This window comes from Panthera tigris, chromosome B2 (genome assembly GCF_018350195.1).
Source record: "Panthera tigris isolate Pti1 chromosome B2, P.tigris_Pti1_mat1.1, whole genome shotgun sequence".
Lineage (NCBI taxonomy): Eukaryota > Metazoa > Chordata > Mammalia > Carnivora > Felidae > Panthera > Panthera tigris.
The window spans coordinates 143,198,552-143,221,413 of record NC_056664.1 but is presented as its reverse complement, the minus strand read 5'-3'; the positions used below and the strand labels follow the sequence as shown (position 1 = coordinate 143,221,413).

The window sequence follows — 22,862 nt, the reverse complement described above, 5'->3', positions numbered from 1 at the left end:
GGGGAGGAAACAGAGACAGAAAGCTGGAAGAACACAAGGTAGGGGGCGCCCCCGCACCTACGACGTGCCTGGCACACCCTGGCCACTCCATAGACAGTCCCTCCAGAACCACATTCCAGGGGCTGACAGGACTCTCGGTGGTGCTTTCAGGGGTGACTGGTGGGGGGGACCACACTGGCAGAGCACAGGAAGGTCCCATTTCATTGGACAGTCTGCTCCAGGCACGTGAGATCAATGCCAGACGGTGGTACCTGAACTTCATTTCATAGACAAAAGGGAGCCTTGGTTGCTCTGTAAATAGAACCGTGCTGTGACCAATATGCTGTGTACATAAGACCCATCTGGCGACATCGGGCTAAAAGAGAATATGACTGAGAAAGAAGGCACATCAGTGAGTAGTAGCTGCATTTTTAAGAAGAACCAAACCTCATATGAACCTTACTTGAAGACAGTCATTGTTTTCCATGCAAGTATAAGGTTAGCCGGTCACCATCCTCATGAAAATTCATGAGCTAAAGCCAACCTCCTTTTAGACCAAGTGGGTCTCAAAGTGTGGTCCCAAGGATCCACAGCATCAGCAACAGTTGGGAATCCAGATTCTCGGGCCCACCCCTGCCCGACTGACTCAGAAACTCTGGGGTGGGGCCCAGAGATCTCAATCCCCACACGCCTTCCAGGTGGTTCTAGACTCTGAAAGCCACTGTTCTGGAGTCAGGTTGGTAGAGACAGGTCATTGGCTTGGGTGAGGCTGACCTCAGAAGGAATGCAACTCACAGTGGCCCATCTTCACAGCCTCAGTCCCATCCTTCGGAAAACAGGAAAATAACAACGACTTCTGTCATAAGGCTATCTTGATGCTAATATAATACATTCAAAGTACCCAGAACATATCTAGCTCTTATGTTTTTATGACTGAAATAAAAGTCAGTGATCAAAACAACCCCACCTAGTACACAACCTCAAACACATAAATAAATGGTTCATGAATCACGTGAGGGCATCTCATCACACAGTTAAAAAAAAAATCACGGGGCACCTGGGTGGCGCAGTCGGTTAAGCGTCCGACTTCAGCCAGGTCACGATCTCGCGGTCCGTGAGTTCGAGCCCCGCGTCAGGCTCTGGGCTGATGGCTCGGAGCCTGGAGCCTGTTTCCGATTCTGTGTCTCCCTCTCTCTCTGCCCCTCCCCGTTCATGCTCTGTGTCTCTCTGTCCCAAAAATAAATAAAAAACGTTGAAAAAAAAAATCACTAATGTAAAACAATATAAACTGGACAATGCAAAATGTAATACGGTCTCTAACACATGTAAACTGACTCTAGCTACTAAAGCCGAGTCAGATTCAACCCTTAATTCCTGCCAAGCGGAGCAAAATCGCCTTTTTGATTATTCAGAGCAAGCCAGGCAATTATAGGTCCAGCTTTGTTTTCTGACCTTGCGTTGGGTTGAAGAAGAGGCGTCTTGTCACCTCTGACAGTTTCCAGACTGGATACCCTTGATGCTAGAGGCTCCTTCTCCCCAGGCGATTTTCCCTAAACAGCCCCCTCTTTTCTGGAGGTTTTTGGGTAGGCCATTAAGTGCTTGTGCTGGATAAGAAATTATCAATACTGTTCTCTCACTAGCTATAGGATTTCACAACCTCGCATTAGTGGGCCTTACGGAGAGCTTTTTCCTCTGCTGAAAACCTGGTCTTATTTGCACACTCTAGTTTTTGTAGATTTGCCTGGTTTCTTGGCAATCCTATCAAGGTGAACAAAACAATTGCGGTTACTTTGAACGAACCATGCGCATTCTGTTTATCCGTTCTATTTTATTTTACTTTATTTTATTTTGTTTTATTTTATTTCATTTTGTTTTTGAGAGAGAAAGAGAGAGAGCTCAGGTAAGGGAGAGGGAGAGGGAGAGAGAGAGAGAGAGAGAGAGAATCCCAAGCTGGCTCCATGCTTAGTGCAGAGCCCAACTAGGGGCTCAGTCTCACGACCTTGAGATCGTGACCTGAACTGAGATCAAGAGCCAGAGGTTCAACTGACTGAGCCACACAGGCCCCCCTCTGCTCATCAATTTTAAGTGCAGCATGACCACAACGTTAATATGGCCTTACCTGTATTTTAGCGCTGACTTTGGCAAAAGAAGATCTCCATTAAGAAAAAAATGTAAGCAACACCAACTAAAAGGTCTCTCCTTTCAAGGCCTTGGTGTAGGCGGTCCCTGCTTTACAACAACCAATTTTGCACGCAAAGGTTTCAAACATACGATTGCAATCGTGCAATATGCACACACTGATAGCCCAGCCCTTTGTTTTAACTTAATATTGTCTCCCCAGCATGTCTGCATTACGATGCTGTAAACATGGTTTTATCATCTCTGCCGTATCATATCAAATGGGTACACTATGTTTATTTAACCATATTCCCCTCTAATACACAACCAAGTTGTTTACAAATTTTCATTTTTTATACATCTTGTGAATCACTTTTTCTGCTTGTAGCGTGCTCGAGGTGACCAACTGTACCGGCTTGCCAAGGACTCTCCCAGATCCGGCACCGAATGTCTTACATCACAGAAAACCCCCTCAGTGGCAGGCAAACTGGGACAGCTGGTCCCCCATGGAGAGCCCCATCTGCGAGCTGTAAAGAAAATGGGAGCTAGAATGTAGAACACAGTATCGGAAGGGGAAAACTCCACAGGACAAGTTGGGGATTCAAGGCGGCCCCATGCAAGGAGGCAGGGGGCAAGGGCATCTGACATGAAGCCAGGCAAAACACGGTGGGAGGGGATCCACCACATGCAGGCGTTTGGGAACAGAGAGGCAAAAATCCAGTGAGTAGTGTCCTACTAGATTTCGGGACAGTCTGTGCAGGAGCTAGTGATCTACTGGTCCCAGTATCAGACTGTCTCTGCCGTCCTCCCATCTACTATTCCTCACTTGCCTCCTGACCTGGCCCTGTGGGGGCTCTGACCACTGATGCAGGCCGCCCCTCCCCCACCCCTCCTACCCCCCACCCCCCTCCCCCCTTCGCCCCCCCCTTCTCAGCTCCTGACCTCCTGCCCTTGCCCTGCACCTCCCCCTCCTACGTCAGAGGTCAGAGCCGCATGCACCCTCTGCAGGATAACCTGAAAGCATGAGCCAGTTAATGCCTGGGGCAGGAAACTTTGACCTCAGGGAGGAGGGAGCCAGTGGATAAATTCTTCCCCTTCCCACCCTCTCTGCTCTCTGTCCCTCGTCCTCCACCTGATTCTCTGGGGGCAGGGTGCACAGGGGCGTGAAGGGTGTAATGGTGAGGCCGCCTGCTTCCTTCTCCCCTTCTTCACCCTCCCTGCCCCCACCCCCGTTTCCTGGCTGTGCTAAGGCATGAAATAGCACATATACAAACCCTCGTCTCAGGCTCTGCTCTCTGGGGAGCCCAGGTGAAGACGGCACCTCACTGCAGAACCAAAAGACAAGGAAAGAGGGCAAATCGAAAAGGACAGTGATGACAGACTACAGCATCCTGTTTCTGGAAGACCTGCAGAGTTGCCCAGTCGCAGGACTTCAAGAACCTAGTGCCCCCAAAGATTCTGCACAGTATCTGCTACCTCTGCTTCCCAAATAGGAAGATGATATGATCTTGAAAGACAAAAGCAATGCCTGAAATTCTATATCCGAGAACGCAGAAAAGCATAATAAAAACTGTGGATTAAAAAGCAACATTGGGAATGCACTACTGGACTTGGTTGAATTATTACATTTTATAGTAGACTTCTGAGATGGAATCTGAGGGACATCTTCCATGTGACATGTACAGGAAAGAGCCACTTGTGCCACAACGGTCCGCATCTGGGGCACAGCATCCCCAGTGACCGCTGAAATCGCCTGTCTCTGTCCTTCAGCAGTGCTGTCTCCGATCCCTGCAGGTAGACAGCTCCGGGGACATCTCTGGCCAGCTGTCACAGGGGACAAAGACACAGGTGGTATCCATACACTTGAGATGTATTCAGTCTCTAAGGTACAAATCTACACATAGATTTACATGATGTTCCACGGTGTACTGAAAGCTAACAAAAAGGCTGAATGAGCATTTAGGAATGACAAGTTCCCAACACCTTCCCAGGAAAATTTCTTACATACACTCACATGTGGACCTGACATTTCAAACTCCCAGGTTTTAAAACACTGGTAGTCAAGATGGTTGTTTTGCTTAAAATATACAGTTTTAGATCTGGAAGGGATCCTGGGGAATATTCATCCTGTGTTTTTTCAAATATTATTTTAGAAGAACTCTAGCTCCCCTCTTAGAAAACAGAACAATCTTAACACCAAAATAAAACTGACAAAAGTAAAATTACTTTGCTGAAAGGGACGGACGTTGCAAAGCCAAGGACTGGCAAGAACACAGTTTGCAAGAACCCTAGTGAGACCCTGTCGATATTCCTAGGTTACAGGCTGATCCATTTAACAGACCAGGGGCTGGGTGATTTCTAAGACATCTTACAAGGCCCTTGAGTGTCTTTGGCAGAAAAACCCATTTCTTTCTTTTTACCCCCTTGTCCCTTTTGAGCCTCAATGGAAGAAGGTTGGGTTAATTATAATGTATTCTAGTCATTGGTTATACGAGACCCCTACCTTATTTTTTTATCGATTCTATTTTATCGCTATTCCTATTTCCATCCCGTCCCCACAAAGGAATTCTACTGATGTGTTAAGGTGTCTCTTTTTGCTCGTCTTCTTATACAATCTATATTCTTTTGTGTCCACATATGTTTAGTGTTATGTAAATGGTATTGTATCCTACACCTCACTCTGCTTCTTACTTTTTATTCTGCCCGAGGCTTTATGGACCATCCATCATGCCATATGAACATCTAACCCACAATTTCTGACAACCGCATGGGGCGTATCCACCGCATTTGACATTCCCTCTCTCCCAGACTGCCTCCAACTCTCGGTCACCCAAGTAATGCTGCAGAGAACATCCCTACCTCCTGAAGGATGGGTTTGAGAGCTTCCTTTGGGACTTAATGCACAGGAGTGGAATTGCTGGGTCACAGCATGGGGACAGCTAACGGGCATCCGCGGTTCCAGACTGTGATGGAAAACAGCTGCACATGCCCTCCAGCAGGCATCCTGCCAGCTACCAACCCTTGGCACTGCTGGGCTTGTAGTTTCTAACCAGCCTAATGAGTGTGAAGCGCTACCTTGGTTCCATTTTTATTTCTCTGATTACTAATGGATCTGCATTGCTTCTTACGCTTAATGGCCTTTTGGGTCTACTTTCATGAAAGCTGTCTCTATCCTTTGTCACTTCTCCTACCAGGCCTGTTACCTTTGTCTTACTGATTCACGGAAGCCCCGTTTAGATTCTGGAGACATCGATTAACTTCTTATTGGTTCAGACATCAAAAAATATCTTTTCCTGGCACCTGAGTGGCTCAGTGGGTTGAGTGTCTGACTGTTGAGTTGGAGTCAGGTCATGATCCCAGGGTCTCTGATCCCTGCGGGTAGACAGCTCCGGGGACATCTCAGGCCAGCTGTCACAGGGGACGAAGACACAGGTGATATCTGTACCCTTGAGACATATTTAGTCTCTAAGGTGCAAATCTGTGCATAGGCGTCGGGCTCCGTGCTGGGCAGGGGGCCTGCCTGGGATTCTCTCTCTTTCTCCCTCTGTCCCTCTCCCTCGCTCGTCCTTGCTCTCTCTCTGTTTCTCAAATTAAAAAAAAAAAAAAAAATCTTTCCCAGTGATCCAGACATGGGACAAGTTACTTAATCTCTCTGTACCTTACTTTCCTTCCCTACAAAAGAGCACCTGCCTCCCAGGGTGCGTGAGGATTAAACGAGTTGACTGTTTACTACGTTTTCCGGTAATTTAGTAAGGAAAAAAGTCTCCAAGCAGTAATGTGCATTAATAACTGTAAGGTTATAGTTACACGTAGTATATTACAGCACGGCTTTGTGTCCCTGTCAGGGATTAAGCTACTTTCATGGATTAAATTTTCATGCCTATTCAATGTCAGGGGACTGGACTGCTTAATATAGAGAGCAATTTAGCCAAATTCACTCAACCTGAATCCCGATATTCCTGATTACTGCCCCCCCCATCACTGCTCTGTGCTCATTTCACAGACCGCAGGGGGGCTGGGGAGGTACCCTTTTGGTCTTTTCTCTCTGAGGCCACTTTCTCATGACAGGAGGACAAGCAAACTGTGATATCATTTAGACTTTGAAAACGGCCCCCAAACATGAGGCAAATGTGTCTTATTGACCCGACCAGAAAGTTGGCATGAGCCACAGCGGTGCGTCCCAACACAGCACCTCTGGGGAACCTTTGCCGTCCTGATTTACTGAAGGATTTCAGGGGTTTGTGCACGGAAACACGCGACGGAGAGGGCTTCGTGGTATAGTGATGCCTTAGTCCTTTTCTTTCCAAAATCCTTCATCAACGAGCAGCCAGCACAGGAGGCAGTAGGCAGAGCCATGTGTGTGGCTCCGAGTGATCACGGACAGTGAGCCACCACCCCCCCCAGAGCCACAGGGGGCCCAGGGAAGTGACAGATGCCAGGCTGCCACCCCACCTGGCCAGAGAAGAAGCACATTCTACTTGGGGGGGGGTCGCAGGGCCTCGGCGTGTGCCTCTGGCCGTCCTCTTTCCCTCCCCAGGGGCTCTCCTGGCAGCAGCCTGCTCTCTGGGGACACAGAACGCATCAGTTGCAACCAACACACAGCTCACACCGGCACTTGTCTCCCACAGTGCCACCACCGCGAATAAAACAGCCATAACTTCAATCAGGAGAGCTCTCTTTTACGTGACACTTGAGAAAAACATCTTTACCCGCTGCCGGGTTTTCCGCCCGCACCCTGCAGCGCCCCGAGATCTCCCCAGTTTCAGGGAAGTCCAAGGCCCTGGCCCGGCGGTGCTCTGCTCTGCCTGCGGTCAGAACACAGCGTGGGGCCTGAGCCAGTCTGGGCTCCTCACCCCCAGACCAGACCAGGCGCACCCAGGCCTGGGAGGCCACCTTTAGTGACAAGAGCAAGACGAAGGGAATCAGTGGAGCTCTCTGACGGGGGGAGGTCACAGCTGGAGAAAGGAGCCTTGGGAAGTTTTGTCAAAGCTCGTAGCTCTGACCTCGTATCCTGGATCTTTCCTCAGTCTTTATTACTAAGCCCCAGCTCCACCGGCTCCAGACGGTGGACCCCTGCCATGTCCCTTAGTGCTGGAATCTTGGTGGTCTGCCAGACAAAAGCTTTCCTCGGACCCAGGGTTTGCCATTTCCTCTAATCCCCAGACCCAGGCTGCCTCTCTGTGTAGACTTCCTGAATATCTATAATCAACAACTACCACCAGAGCCAGGCACTCAGCACTTCCCAGGGGCCAGCGCTCCGTGCCAGCCTCTCAGTGGCTAGTTTTCCCATTTGTAAGAATCTGAGCCTGGGGGGGTGTTCGGGGGGCTCAATCCATTAAGCGTCCGACTTCAGCTCGGGTCATGATCTCACAGTCTATGGGTTCGAGCCCCGTGTCAGGCTCTGTGCTGACGGCTCGGAGCCCGGAGCCTGCTTCGGATTCCGTGTCTCCCTCTCTCTCTGCCGCTCCCCAACTCGCTCTCTCTCTCTCTCTCAAAAATAAATAAACATTAAAAAAAAAAAAAAGAATCCAAGCCCAGACACATGTCAAACTGAGCAACTTGCCATCTTCACACAACCAATGAGCCTATATCCTTAGTCACGTATTCAACTTTAGAGACAGGCCACACCGCACCGGTTCAGGTCTGAAATCTGATCATTTCTTCACAGCATTTTGCAACCATAAATGGCCATTATCTAATCATCTATATGGTTTGGTAACACACCTGACCTGCTTTCATTTAAAGTCGTCCACCCTGGAGGGGGCGCCGCCGTAATCCTACAGGGGTGCGGGGGTGACAGAGGAGAGGAGGCCCCCAGAGAAATCTGTCACACCATTCCCAAGTTGCCGAGACACGGCGACACGGAGAACTGCTGCGGGGCGGGATCCTGGAGTAATTTCCCGTCCACGACAGAACCCCTGAACTTCCTTTCTCTCTTTGACTTTTTAAAAAGTTGGTGCCGCATTCGTTTTAATGAGCTTCCCCCTAATTTTCGCCTCAACCCTCGATATTTAATACGTTCAATTATCCCCGTGGCTTCCATGCGCGTGTCGGCTGCCAACCACGCGCTTGAGAACAGTGCACGGGAACAGGTGTCTCCCGAGTGTCGCGGTTAGAACAACAGCATCCGCATCGAACGTACAGCCCGTGAGTGCCATGCCCTTCCTCCCCCCCCCCCCCCCGCATAAATGTGCCACCGTCTTCAGAACCAGAGGCCCTGGCGCCTCTCCCTTCTGCTTACGTCTCCGAGGCCTCAGCTGGTGGCGTCCTTTCCCCGGGGACGGAGACACACACGCTGTCTTTCATCCTGTGCCGCGGGCCGCACGGCACTTCCAGTTGGCCGAAGCCCCTGAAATCAGAGCCACCCTGTGCGTACGTGGGACTTAAGCCACAACTGAAAAAGGCGTCTGAGACGTGAGCCGCTGTCGAGCAGGGAGGATGGACAGCGTGTAGGAGAGGAGCCCGGGAGGGGGTCCAGGCTGCCCTGGGGAAGCGCTGTCTTCCCCGGGGGGGGGGGGTGGGCAGTCCCCTCAGCCTCCTTGGCTCACGAGGACACGGGCGGTGACCCCAGAAACCCGACAACGCTACCGGCAAAAACTTTCAAAGCCGTCGGACTTCGCTGGGACCCAACAGTGTCACGGGCCCCGGTGCCTTAGAGTCAGGGCTGGTTTTTCTGTGTCGCTTCCTTCTTCTCTGGCCAGCGGGACCCGCCAAGGCCCTGGCTTCGTCTAACTTCACCTAACCACGGGCCTTACTTGGGTCTCTCGTGCTGGGCACCGCGGTGCCGGTGGCGTTTCACAGAACACCGCCACTTTCCAAAGCCGCCCCCGTGTGACACCGGCAGTAATGAAGTCAACTTTCGTTCCAGACCAAAGAAACTTGCATCCCATATTCTGATATGCTAGTGTAGGTCTTGTAGGTGAAACGCCTATTTCTGCGTTACGAAGTCAAGAGAAATTAAACAATTCTGACTGATGATACAAAAGAAACTCTCTCACCGTGAGCTCTGGTTTGCCATCACCTGCACCTGTGAGGAAGTGCGCGTCTAACTTCCCAGGTGTTTTGAAGCCTGTCAAAGTGGGTCTCTGAACTCTATTCTAAGGAACCAGAAAACATGGTCTCCCACACTCACCTTTGGGTTTTATTACAAATCAGCGCAGCGTAAGTTAACAAACCCCATAAAAGAAATGTTACATGCCCCTTCAACGGACGCAACCTTGTCAGGATTGCTTAAAATACTTAAATGTTTTGGCACAGACGTTCAATGTTAAGTTTCATGGTTGAACGTTAATGATCAGATCACTGAGGCCAAAGGGTCTGAGTACGGACAGGCTCGTGAAGCTCTTGTTCATTTTCCCGTGTTACTGTCTCAACTCCCGGCCCCAGCCATCACCGTTCAAATGGAAAGCCAGAGACCCACCTGTCACTTGGTCATCTCCCCTGCTCCTGCCCCACAGCAGGAGTCACCTGCCTCCCAAGACCAGATCAGACAGCATCATAATCACCTTCGTTTCTGAAGTCTAGGCTTGCACGCCCCCCTGCCTCCCCCTGGGAGTTTTCGTTGTGTGCGTGGCCCGTGGCACGTCCCTTTCAGATTCTCCACGAGGCCCTGGGGTCTAGAATCAATGTTGAAGAAGGCAGGACGGGCACCTTCTGCAGGGTGCAGGGACAGCCATCGACCACATTCCCCTGTGCTCCTGTGGACGTCACTCACGGCACACAGCATGCCCACCCGAAAGAAAGGCGCCCTGGGGAGGAATCCATCCTGATTTCCAGAAACTAACACCTGTAGGCTTTAAGTTAGCTTCATTCCAAGACACTGGAATGTGACGACGCTGAGCTCAGGGTCAGGGATTAAATACACCAGGAGCCTGATAATGGATTTGGTTGTGGAAGGATAGACACGGAGGAACCTTGGAAATCCACTGGCAATTAATTGACAGAGGTCCACAGATGTGGCCCACTGCCCCCGGTGGCTCACAGAAACCTGTGACGGGGTTCTGCATCTTGGGCCAGGTTCTCCTTCTACCATGCCATCTGCTTCTCTGATTCGTCAGAGACCACGGTCTAAGCTTTTAGAAACTATTCAACAACGATCACTATGCTCGTTCCCTGACTTTCATTTTTAATTTTCCCGAACACAGCTTTTGAGGTGAAATTACTGAATCAATCTTACACTTTGAATGATGGGCTGCCCCAGGGCCCACACTGTCGGCGGAATTTAACTTTAAAGAATTTGTTAAAATCACATTCATTATTCACCTTCTTATAGGCCCTAAACCGCATCCCTCGCTGTTTTTCTCTATTACTACTCAACAGCCAGCCCCAAAGTTGCTTTGCTTTATTGCAAGCATGGAATGGTTAGGGGCATCTGGGAGGGCTCAGTCGTTTAAGCGTCCAACTTCAGCTCAGGTCATGATCTCATGGTTCGTGAGTTCGAGCCCCGCGTCAGGCTCTGTGCTGACAGTTTAGAGCCTGGAGCCTGCTTCGGATTCTGTGTCTCCCTCTCCCTCTGCCCCTCCCCTGCTCGTGCACTATCTCTGTCTCTGTCTCTGTCTCTCTCAAAAATAAATAAATATTTAAAAATTAAAAAGAAGACAAGCATGGAACAGTTAGAACCCAGCAATCCTTGAAAAGCCACGTCACTGATCTCTCACCCGGACACAATGACATTAACCATTATTTATCATTCTAAAAAGCGATACCAGGAACTTTAGAGAACTTTCCTCATAGAACAGAAATAAACTTTCTTTCTTTTCTGTGGTTCAGGAAAGGGAAAGAGGAGGAAGAGTGTTAGAAAGGTTTTATTTGGTTCTGAAAGGTAGGCAGTGTCTGCCCTCTCCACAGCTTTGGGGGGCTCAGCCCTGTGTCTCTGAACCGTTGAGAGCCAGGCCCCCGTAAGCCCCTCGCTGAGCCAGGCCCTGCGCCCGTGTGCAGCTGCTTCTGGAGCGTGGCTAGGTCGAAGACGCACATGTGCCAAAAAGTGTGCCAGGACAGCTGAACAAATAGCCTTTTCTGCCCAGCGGACGTCAGCACATAACAATTATGGCCCCGAAGAGCCAGAAGTTCTGTTCCCTGGTTCCTTTCCTGTTCCAGGTCACATCCCCTAAATTAGGATTCTGAGGATGGCAGCACCCTTGTGCAGACAGGGGACAGGGGTGTGGTCTGTCACCCCTCGGCCTCGGGGTGGGGATGGGGGCAGTTTCTGCAGGGCCGTGGCCACCTGAGGACTCGTCAGACCTCATGGGGTGAGGAGGAGGCCCGTACGGTGCCACCAGTAGGACAACAAGTACCCAGGAATAAAACCACTGACATCTGTGTAAGACCTTCACTGAAAACAAGACTCTGCGGAGAGAAACTGAATAATGCCTAAGAAAGTGCAACAACACAGCCGTTCAAATTATACCAAATACATCACGTTCAATATATTGGAATTGTTGAAATGTCCATTTTCCCTAAATTAAAACATAAAATTAAAGTAAAAGAGAAAGAACAAGGGGCAGCCTGTTTGGGGACAAGAGCTGACGTTAATCTACAAAGGTCAATTTCAGGGCTGGCTTGACCAAAATTGTAACAGGGGTCAAATTTGTCACTCAACCCTTTTCTCATTGACTCACTAATTTAGCCACAAAAATTACCACAGTGAGATACCACCTCACACCTGTCAGAATGGCTAAAACGAACAACTCAGACAACAAGAGATGTTGGCGAGGGTATGGAGAAAGGGGAACCCTCTTGCACTGCTGGTGGGAATGCAAACTGGTGCAGCCGCTCTGGAAAACAGTATGGAGGTCCCTCAAAAAATGAAAAATAGAACTACCCTGTGACCCAGCAATTGCACTACTAGGTATTTATCCAAAGGATGTGAAAGTGCTGATTCGAAGGGGCACGTGCACCCCAACGTTTACAGCAACACTATCAACAATAGCCAAAGTATGGAAAGAGCCCAAATGTCCATCGATGGATGAATGGATAAAGATGTGTGTGCGTGTGTGTGTGTGTACACACACACACACACACACACACACACATACATACATATACATAAAATGGAACACTACTTGGTGATCAAAGAGAATGAAATCTTGCCATTTGCAACAACGTGGATGGAACTAGAGTATATCACGCTAAGCAAATAAGTCAGGCAGAGAAAGACAAATGTCATATGATTTCACTCACATGTGGAATTTAAGAAACAAGACAGATGAACAGAAGCGAAGGGAAGGAAAAATAAGATAATAACAGAGAGGGAGGCAAACCATAAGAGGCTCTTAGATACAGAGAACAAATTGAGGGTGGCTGGAGGGGAGGTGGGGGAGGATGGGCTAAATGGGGGATGGGCATTAAGGAGGGCACTTGTGATGAGCACTGGGTGTTGAATGTATGTGATGAATCACTGGATTCTACTCCTGAAACCAAGACTACACTGTAGGTTAACTAACTTGAATTTAAATAAATAAATTAAAAAAAAATTACACACCATGTAATTTCATCACATATATTTACTGAACACGTTCTCAGCCCTCAAGAAACCTGTAGTCCGACAAAGGAGGCAATGATGAGCACAGTTAGCATACAGTGAGGGTGTTGAGGCAGAGGAAGGAATCCAGATACCTCCCAGGGTAGTGGCAGGTGTGTGTGTGGGTGGGGAGTGGAGGGCAGGTGGAAATTATGGAAGGTACTTCTGGAATAGGTAACTCCCAGCTGCAGAAAAAATGGAACAGCCTTATGGAAAAAGAAGAAAGGTATTTTGAGAAAAGGAAACAGCATGTTCCAGAGCCTGGAGAGGGCAGCTGGGCGGCTGGAGCACTGGGTGCTAGAGAGGCCAGGGGCCTGTAGGGCTCTAGATGCCCACAGGCAGGGACAGGGTGGCCTTGTGCAAAGACCAAGGGGAGGACTGTCTTGAGGGAACAAGCTTCCCTACCATTTAATCAGGGACGTGCAACCTACAGAAAATATGCTCAAATGGTGTGTTAGTCAGGGTAGGCTCACATTAAGAGATGCAACAAACAGCCCCTCCAATATCAGTGGTTTAATACAAGAAAGTTTATTTCTCATTAATTTCACACTCCCATGTAGACTTCCTCCCCACAGGCTTTCAGGGATGGATCTCCTTCCATCTAAGGACTCCACCATGTTTTAGGGCATCAGCATTCTCTGCTGGAAGGTGAGGGAAGCAAGGAAGAGATGGGGATTACCCGGAGGAAGGTTATTCGGGCTTCAGGCCTGGCAGAGTCACATATCACTTCTCCCATCTTCACTGACCAGGACTCTGTCCCATGACCTACTAGCTGCAAAGGAAGCTGGGAAATACAATCTCGTGTGTGTCCAGGAGGAAAGTACAGGGTATTGTCTGCCCTAAGGGCAAATTAATGTCTGAGAGATTTTTTTCTTTATATTTAAAGCCAAGTTTATTAGTGATGTATTATGCTAGACCAGGATTCAGCAAACTACAGCTGCAGGGTCAAATCTGGCACACCACTAATTCTCTCTCTCCCTCCTCCTCCTACTGGTAGGTAATAACACCTACCCATCATCATGGTAGGTGTTATTACGCCCATTCTAGAGCTGAGGACACCAAGGCTGAAGCAGATTCTGTGACTTCTCCTCAAAGTTGAAATACAGAGGAGCTGGCATTTAGGCCCAGATCTATCAAATCCCAAAGATACATCAGAAAGTATAAATATCAATGCCATATCTGTTGGATATCCCATTCGGTTGTGCCCCTGCCTCTCCCCAGAACTCTATTCAGGTTTGCCAAAATTCGCAGGGAGTGTGGTCCAGTTGTGGGCACCCCATCCCAGTCAGTTATGGGATTTTGCTGTCAGTTGCCCATCTCTGGAGAGCCCCAAGCTTCTGCAGATCAACAGCGGCTTTTCACCAGATACAATCTGGGACTCGTGCCTCCAGGGAAAGGGAAGATGCTTTTGTCCCAAGGTCTCAGAGTGTCTGGAAGAATGGCACTTGCTTCAACCACACATAAGGCTGTTCCTCTCATGATATTCTCGGCATGCTCCTCATAAAGGAACACCCAGCATGTCTCCACGGACCACCTCCATGGGAAAAATGAAGATTCCCAAACCCCACCTCAGTCCTTTGATTCCAAATCTCTGAATAGAAAGGCAGTGTTCTGGAAGGTAGGTCTGAAACAATATCTAGACCATACACGTAGGTATGGAAATGGAAAATATGAGATAATGTTAAGATTCACGAAGGGCAGCAAAAGAAGGTCCAACTTATGTCTAATTAGAATCCCAAAAGGAAAAAACAGAGCATGGAAAAGGTAACACTGAAGAGATAATGGCTGAGAGTTACCCAGGACTTATTAAAAAGAACCAAAATTCACAGTTAAAGGAAATACAACAATTGGTTCATTTAATGAATATTTACTGAGTGCCTATTATATGCCAGATGACTTTAAGAGGCAACGTACACCAATCTGGGTAAACAAAAGAAGTACCCACTTAGATACAACCTGAGAGAAAAAGGATGGTTAGATGGTCAGCATATTGCTCCAAAGCAAAATGAAAGCTTTAAGACAGAAGTAACATCTTCAAAGCACTGAGGAAAAATTGGCAACACAGAACTATTTTCCCACCAAACCATCTTTCAAGAATAATGGTGAACAATGGCTGGCTTGGTCGGTGGAGCGTGTGACTCTTGATCTCAGGGATGTGGGTTTGAGCCCCCTGTGGGGTGCAGAGATTACTTAAAAATAAAATCTTCTCAGGGCACCCAGGTGGCTCAGTTGGTTGAGCGTCTGACTCTTGATTTCAGCTCAGGTCATGGAACCCAGGGTCATGGGATTGGGCTCTGTGCTGATAGCAGATTCTCTCTCTCTCTCTCCCCTCCCCTGCTTGTGTGCGCGCGCTCTCTCTCTCTCTCTCTCTCTGTCTCTCTCAAAAATAAAAATAAATAAATAAAAAGATTCCTAACTTGTTGAGGAGAAGTTTGCAGTATTAAATTTAGGCTCTGTGAAGTAAACATAGTAAAATGTCAAGGGTAACCACTGAAAGAATTGAAATAAAAAATCTAAATTCCAAACAAACGAAGGAACAAACTAGAGTAAGAAAAACAAATTGAAAAATCATCTTTTAAAGGAAGGAAAAAAAGCATAGAAAGAACAAGACAAAGAAAATAGTGTAGCATAACAAGCTCAAATATACCAATTAACACAATGAACATAAAGAGACTAAGCATAGCAGTTAAAAACTAAAGTTATATGCATTTTATAAAAGATACATATAAATATCAGAACATGGGAAGCTTGAAAGTCAGAGATAACATAAAATACAGCAGGCAAATATTAACTGAAAGAAAACTGCAGTAGCTACATTAGTTTCAAACAAAAGAGACCTTAAAACAATATACAACATGGATTTTAGATAGGGTCCCTACACCTATAAAAGGTTCAATTCAGTATGTAGGTTAAAAGCAAATTCTAAATTTGTAGACACAGACATCTAATAAAACTGCCCCATGTATGTGACTTTTTAAGTCTGCTGGAAAAATAGGGAGGAACTGACAAACCCACAAACATAATGGCAAATTTCAATGCTTGTTAGTTAATTTTGACAGACCAAGCAAATGGAAGTTTAACAGCATAAGTGACAAGCTTCAAATATGGGGCATCTATAAACCCTGCACCCAACAGCTAAAGACTGTACATCGTTGTTTTTTTTTAATATTTATTTTTGAGAGAGAGAGAGAGACAGAGCACAAGGGAGGGGGGCAGGGGCCAAGAGAGAGGGAGACACAGAATCTGAAGCAGGCTCCAGGAGCCATGCTGTCAGCGCAGACATGGGACTCGAACCCACAAACTGCAAGATCATGACCTGAGCTGAAGTCTGACGCTCAACCTACTGAGCCACCCACGTGTCCCAAGACTGTACATTCCTGTGGAGCACGCAGGGAACATTTATGAAAATCGACCTCTTAAAGGCCAAAAAGCAAGTTTCGATAAAGTCTAAAGAGGCCGTGTCACACAGACCTTGTTCTCCGACCACTCCAAAGTTAAACAATTAAACAACAATTAAAAGTCAATAATTAAAAGATAAAAGCATCAGCACACAGTTGAAAGTTTAAAACAAGCCTCTAAATAAATCATGGGCCAAAGAGAAAACAACAATGGAAATTACAAATACTGAGAATGAAATATTAAAATTAGCTTTTCAAAACTTGTCGGATACAGTCAAAAAAGTACATAGAAGGAAATCTATAGCTTTAAATATTTATACTAGAAAAGAAGAAAGGCTGAAAATAACTGAGCTATGGATCGAACGTAAATCGGAAGACGCATACCAAAAGTAAATCCAAGAAACAAGAACAAATAATAAAGAGGAGACATTAATGAAATGAAAATGAACAGCCACATATTTGGGTCTTCAAAGTAGTAACAAAACAGATGTCCTCCTGGTGAGGTTGATATAGCCAAAAAAAAAAAAAAAAAAAGGAGGTCGCAATAATATTGGAAATAAAAACAGTACAAAAGCAAGATCTTTCTCAAGTACCCAGAGCAAATCAGAGACTGAGCCCAGACTAAAACGTGGGCCTGGATAGATTTTCTCCAGTTTCCACAGCCGCGCAATTCCATGCTTGACAACAGAGAGGCCAGGATGCTGGCGGCACTGATGTCTGTGGGTTGACCTTATGTCGTGGGACAGACATTCAAGAGGCAAAGCAGAGACATGTGAAGCCCCACAGATCAAAGCGGCCATCACTCTCTCCGGCTACTTCCCTCAAATGGACTTTACTTTTATTGTGGGAAAAAAAGATCTGGAAAGGAAAAATAAGCATGATTCGGACTATTTTTAAAAGGTGCTCTGAAGCCCAGTTCCTAATGAGACACTAGAGGGAACTTCCTTTTCTTTCTTTCTTTCTTTCTTTCTTTCTTTCTTTCTTTCTTTCTTTTCTTTTCGAACTTCCTTTTCTTTCTTTCTTTCTTCTTTCTTTCTTCCTTCCTTCCTTCCTTCCTTCCTTCCTTCCTTCCTTCCTTCTCTTTCTTTCTTCCTTCCTTCCTTCCTTCCTTCCTTCCTTCCTTCTCTTTCTTTCTTTCTTTCTTTCTTTCTTTCTTTCTTTCTTTCTTTCTTTCTTTCTTTCTTTCTTTCTTTTTCCCATTTATGGTATACAAGCAAGCATTTAAAAGTCCTAACATCCATTTCAAAGACTCACTCCCTAGGCAATGAATTGAAATATTGGGGTGGGGGGAGGGGGCTCGGACTTCTCTGCATTATATCATGCTTAATTCTGGCCAGTGTCTGACAAGCAGACAAGGCCAAGGTTCAGACTTAGAAACTGCGCTGAGAAAGCTACATGCAGGTGGAAAATCTACTGCCTCGCCTTGAGCAAGAGAAGTAACTGAGGGAGCTGGATTTAAACGGCCCTGCACTTGGCCTTGGCTTCTGACTTCACTCCCCGGAGCCATTCTGCTTCGAAAGATGGAAAGACAGTGGGTGAGGTGCCAATGCCCATTCTGCAATGTCCACATCAAGAGGAGACAGCCATTCTCGTCCGCCGGTCTGGCTGTATGGCTGACCCCGTTCCTGCCACCGGGCAATGAAATACAATGGCATGTTGGCCCGAGGAATGAAGTCAACACGGAGGGGCCCCCGGGATTTCCTGCAGCTTCTAAAGTGTGAGTGGTTGGCGGGGATGAGGAGAAAGGGGAAGCCTTTCCAAGAACCAAGTCCAAATTGCCTGGACTTTCCCGAAGACTTCAAACGCCGCATGGAGGACAAGAGGACGATTTACACTCACGACCCTTAGATCTGAACCCAACTGGGCTACTTAAAAGGTCTGGGACTCTGGCAGGTCCTTCCACCTCAGGTGCCTCTTCTACAAAGCCGGGACAGCGATGTCTCCTCACAGGGGTGCAAAGATGAAATAGAATAGCCAGATAGAGACATCCTGGAGTCTGGTCTGCCCTTCTACCTTCTAAACTCTTGCAGCTCACCCTCTTTCCACGATTAACACATTAGACTCTGAGCCTATAAAACACATTGGATACACCGTGTTAACCAAATACAGAAGGATAGTTCCTTGAATGCTGACAGAATATGAAAGCACAAAAACTAAACGGATCCTATTCAAAACCCAAGGCAGCAAAATATCAGCCAGGCAGAACTCTGAAAGCGAATGAGTCACTCTGAATGGCGGAACTTCCTAAATGGATGGGGGGGGGGAGGTGGGGGTTCCTCTTAAGAATCAATACATTAAAAGCAAACAAGCCAGAAGAAGCAAACAGTTTGGGACTTAAAAAGAAAACAAAACAAAACTCTCCAACATGCTTCAAAGACTTGTCGGTGGCCTTAAGGAGTGCCTGTGGACTATCATTCAACTTTTCCTTGAAGATTTTTATCATTGTTCTAAGCGCGCAGAGCAGCAATCCAGCGATACCGCTGATGGACGGCATCTGTAGGACGTCATCCAACCTCTAATTTTACAGATGAGAAAGCCAAGCCCAGGGAGGTTAAGTGATCCACTCGAGCCACACAGCTCGCTGCAGACAGTGCCACACCGGGTCTCCTGCCCTTCCACCTGCCACGCGCTACCTTTGGGGAGCCACCGACCTTCATAAAACTCCCTGTCCCTCCTTGAAATAAGCCCAGATCGCTTGAAACAACTCCAGAACCCCAAAATGTTTCTAAAGCATTGGGGCACCAACTCACAGATTTTTACGTCTCCTTTCTCCGGTGTCTAGGGGTCACGTCTGCTCACAGAAACCCCGCTTGAGTGCGTGTGCCTTTAGCTTTAGAGGCTCATCTTATTCTTCATTTGAGGCTTATACGTCTTCACAAATCAGGTGTCCTCTCTCCAAATGGTATCTTCCGATTTGCCTGGGAAGTAGGCACTGAGCAGCCAGGTGAAGGGCTATACACGGAGCCACCTAACCGGTGCAGCTCTAAGCAAGTACTAGTGACAATGCCCCGTCCTACCGAAGTCCACCCCCTGCCATTTCAACTATGAGATCCTTAACCACAAGGCCACCATAGTTTATACAGCAGTCATCAGCATCACCCACAGGTTAGGTAGAAATTAAAGTACCCCAAACACACGCACACACACTGCCTGGCTTTGCTGCTGTGAGTTCTACAGCACATAGTACGGGACCACACACGCTTGGCACTCTACAGAACATGCATGAACTGGGGGCACCTGGGTGGCTCAGTCGGATAAGTGCGGGACTCTTGATTTCGGCTCACGGTTCGGGAGTTCAAGCCCCACATATGGCTCCCAGTGCAGAGCCTGCTTGGGAGTCTCTCTCTCTCTCCCTCCCTCTTTCTCTGCCCCTCCCCCACTCACTTGCTCACTCTCTTTCTCTCAAAATAGAGGAATAGATTTTTGGGGCCCCTGGGTGGCTCAGTTGGTTAAGCGTCCGACTTCAGCTCAGGTCAATCTCACGGTTCGTGAGTTCCAGCCCTGCATCGGGCTCTGGGCTGACAGCTCAGAACCTGGAGCCTGCTTCAGAGCCTGTGTCTCCCTCTCTCTCTGCCCCTCCCCTGCTCACACGCTGTCTCTTTGTCTCAATAATAAATAAATGTTAAAATTAAAAAAAAAAAGAAATAAACTGTAAAAAAAAGAATATGCATGAACTCAAAGATCAATCACCCCAACACCAGTGACACCAGACCAAAGAACACCATCAACAGTGACACAAGACACACTGCCAGAGCTGAATCTAGTGTTTTCTCCATTATTCATGCAGGTGCTTTAAAATGTTTATGGCAATAAAGACAAAAGGTTTTCTTTCCTAATTTGCCTGAGCACATTCAATCGTTTCTTTCAGACATTAAATTGACCTAGGATTGCAGACGAAGTTCAGTGAAACTGCTCATTCCTGCCACCCAGCCCCCACAGAGGCAGCGCCCCCCCCCCCCCCCCCCGCAGATAAAGACGGCCCAACTGCCTTCCCAACCCGGGGTAGGAACGGCCGTGCAGCCAGGGCTGAGGGGCCACGGAACCCCCAATGCACTGCATGCCCAAACACACCTAGGGAAATGGGGGGACTGCCCCCACCTGCCCCAAGCAGCCACTCCCAGGAAAGTGGGAGGGGGTCTGCTTCGTAAGGCTTGAAGCCTCTTCTGCTGCCCTCCTGTAATTTATTAGCAGGGGGGGGAAAGAAAGAAAGAATTAAAACTCTTCTTTTTTTTTTTTTTTAACGTTTATTCATTTTTGAGAGACAGAGCACGAGTGGGGTAAACGGCAGAGAGGGAGGGAGACACAGTCCGAAGCAGGCTCCGGGCTCCAGGCTCCAAGCTGCAGCACAGACCCTGATGCCGGACTGGAACCCGCGGACTGGGAGATCACGACTCGAGCTGAAGTCAGACCCTTAACCAACCGAGCCCTTCCCCGGGCGCCCCCAAACTCTCAATTCAAAACCTCAGCTCTCCCAACTTCGCTCCGATGTTGCTCTTTGCCCCCAAAGCGGTTTTACCAAAATCGCGACCCAGGAGGGCCTTGACCTTCGTGCCCTCGCGCTTCACATAATCGTTCGGGCAACCAGGCACCGTCTCGCCCTTCCCTGACCCCCCCCCCCCGCCCGCCCCGAAGACCACAAAGCACTCGGGCCCTGCCCCCAGCGAGCCGTCCGCCCCGCGGGGCTGCGCTTCTCCGCCGCGAGCCGACCCAACATCGCCCCCCGCGGCGCAAGCCCCTCGGGGGGCGACGACGCGCCGCGCGCTGGCCGCTCGGATTCCCCAGGAGGGGCGTGCGGAGCGTCGCCCAACTCAGCATCCGTCCCGGCTTGCGTTCCCTCCCGAAACCCAAGCATCCCCCCACCCCACCCCCCGTCCACTCCCCCCGCAGAGGGACACACACGAGAGGCATTTCCCCGGGCACTCGGGACGCAGCGCTTCCGAGCGCGGGATGAACCCGGTCGGTTCCCCCCCCCCCCCCCGCCCCGAGGCAACCAACAGGTGCCGGCGCCCCCGCGGCCCTTCCCCGCGGCGTCCCGTCCCGCCGGGGGTTTCTCCCCCACCCCGAGCGAGCCCCGACGCCCGTACCTCGCTGACGATGGTGGAGTGGGCCTGGACGTACCGCCAGCCGCCCCGGCAGGGCACGAGCGGCGCCGAGCGGTTGGGGAAGGCGGCGAGCGGGTCGGCGCAGCTGAGCGCGCCCGCCGCCGCGCTGCCGTTGGCCGCCTCCAGGAGGTAGCGCCGGCAGCCGGCGTCGCCGCCGCGCTCGGGGGGCGCCGTGCGGTTCCACTCCTCCTCCGGGCTCCAGCCGCAGCGCTCGGCCAGCGCGGCGGCGCTCGGCCCGCGGCACCAGTAGCGCTCGGGCCGGCTGCCCAGGAAGACCACGCCGACGAAGAGGAAGGCGAAGGTGACGCCCGTCAGGCACAGCAGCAGGAACACGCGCCGCTGGAAGCGCCCGAACTCGCCGGCCCGCTGCAGCGCCTCGTCGAACGAGGGCATGGTGCGCGACCCCGCGGGCGCGTCCTGCCGCCCGCCGCCCGGCCTCCGAGTGAGCGCGCGCCCCGCCGCCGGCCGCCGCCTCACCCCGCCCCGCGCTCCCCGCCTCACGCCCCCGGGCGCCGCGCCCGCCGCCCCCGCCTCCCGCCCGCCCGCCCGCCCGGGCCGCGCTCCCCGGGGACGCGCCGGGGACCCGGCCCGGGACCGCGAGTGGCGGCCGCGGCCGCCTCCGGCCTGGCGCGGGGCTCCGCTCGGTCCCCGCCGGCAGCCTGCTCTGCGGTCGGCCCCGGGGTCGCGCTCCAGAAGGAAGTTGCAGGGTCACCCTCCGGTCTCGGTCGCGGCCCCTCGGAGGCCCCCGAGGGCGGCGTCGGAGGTGGGGGGGGGAGGGGGTGGCGGGGCGGGGACGGACGCCGCGGGCTCCGGGTCCCGCGCCTGTGCCCCGGGAGACGCCCTCGGGCCCTCCAAGCCCTCGGCGCTCAGGGGCCGCCCCGCGCGACCCGCCGCCGAGCCGGCTCCAGGCGGGATTCGAGTTCGGCGACGTCTCGGAGATGGTCCAACTTTTTCAAAAAGGCAGCTGGGCGGTCTACGGAGTCCAAGCGCCTCGTTCGCGTTCCGCAAGTTCAAAGCGGGAGAGGACCTCGGGCCGCATTTGGGGCTCCTTAAGCCCGGGCCTTTGCGACCTACTCTCTTGGCCCGAAAGCGCCCGGAGAGGGCGTTGGTTGCTTTGAGCGTTGTTTTTACCTTCTTGACTCGCGCCCGGAGGTCCGCAGGACTGTGTCCGCACTGGCCCCTGGCGTCCTGGGCCCTGGGCTGCCGTGTCCCGTGCCTCCTGGGTCTTCCCGCGCGGGGTCGCGGGACCCCCGACCCCTGCAGGCGGCAGCCTGGGGCGGTGCTGACCACGCCGCCCCGGTCCACACTGCCCACGGCGCTCACCCAGCCCTGGCCTAGCCTATCTGGCCATGTGTTTTCTCAGAATTTCTCTAGCTCTTCTCCCCAGACCCCACCCCATCCTCAGAAAAGCTTTGTACCCTCGTGTCGCTTTTCTGGAAGCTCCCAGAAGCGGGTAGAGCACAGACACGTTTTGTCCTTCCGGATCAAGGACTCGGGAGGCCAGGTTGCCTCTATGCAGCCCGCTTCATCCCCTCACCAGCTCTTGACCTTCGGCGACTGATTGGCCAGCCCAGTATTCTCATCTGTCAAGCGAGGCTAACACCCTCCTGGGGTCTCTGTAAAGACTAAACAAATATATAAAGTGCCAGAAAAGCACCTGATGCACAGAGCATACCCTTTCATGTGTTGGCTGCTATTACTGTTATTTGGGCTGAGTTAATGCTATGGAGGGTGCAGGGATGTCCT

At 50.3% G+C, this 22,862-nt stretch overlaps 1 protein-coding gene across 1 annotated transcript in view; it reads right to left on the bottom strand.

Moving 5' to 3' along the window:
- The window catches only part of SLC22A3 (solute carrier family 22 member 3), a 93,221-nt gene extending 71,674 nt beyond the window's left edge, over positions 1-21,547 (bottom strand). Inside the window, exon 1 of the mRNA XM_042987467.1 lies at positions 21,099-21,547. Within this exon, the coding sequence (XP_042843401.1) occupies positions 21,099-21,509 (411 nt within the window). The 5' untranslated portion in view covers positions 21,510-21,547. The remainder of the gene's footprint in view (positions 1-21,098) is intronic.
- Positions 21,548-22,862: the final 1,315 nt, after the last annotated feature.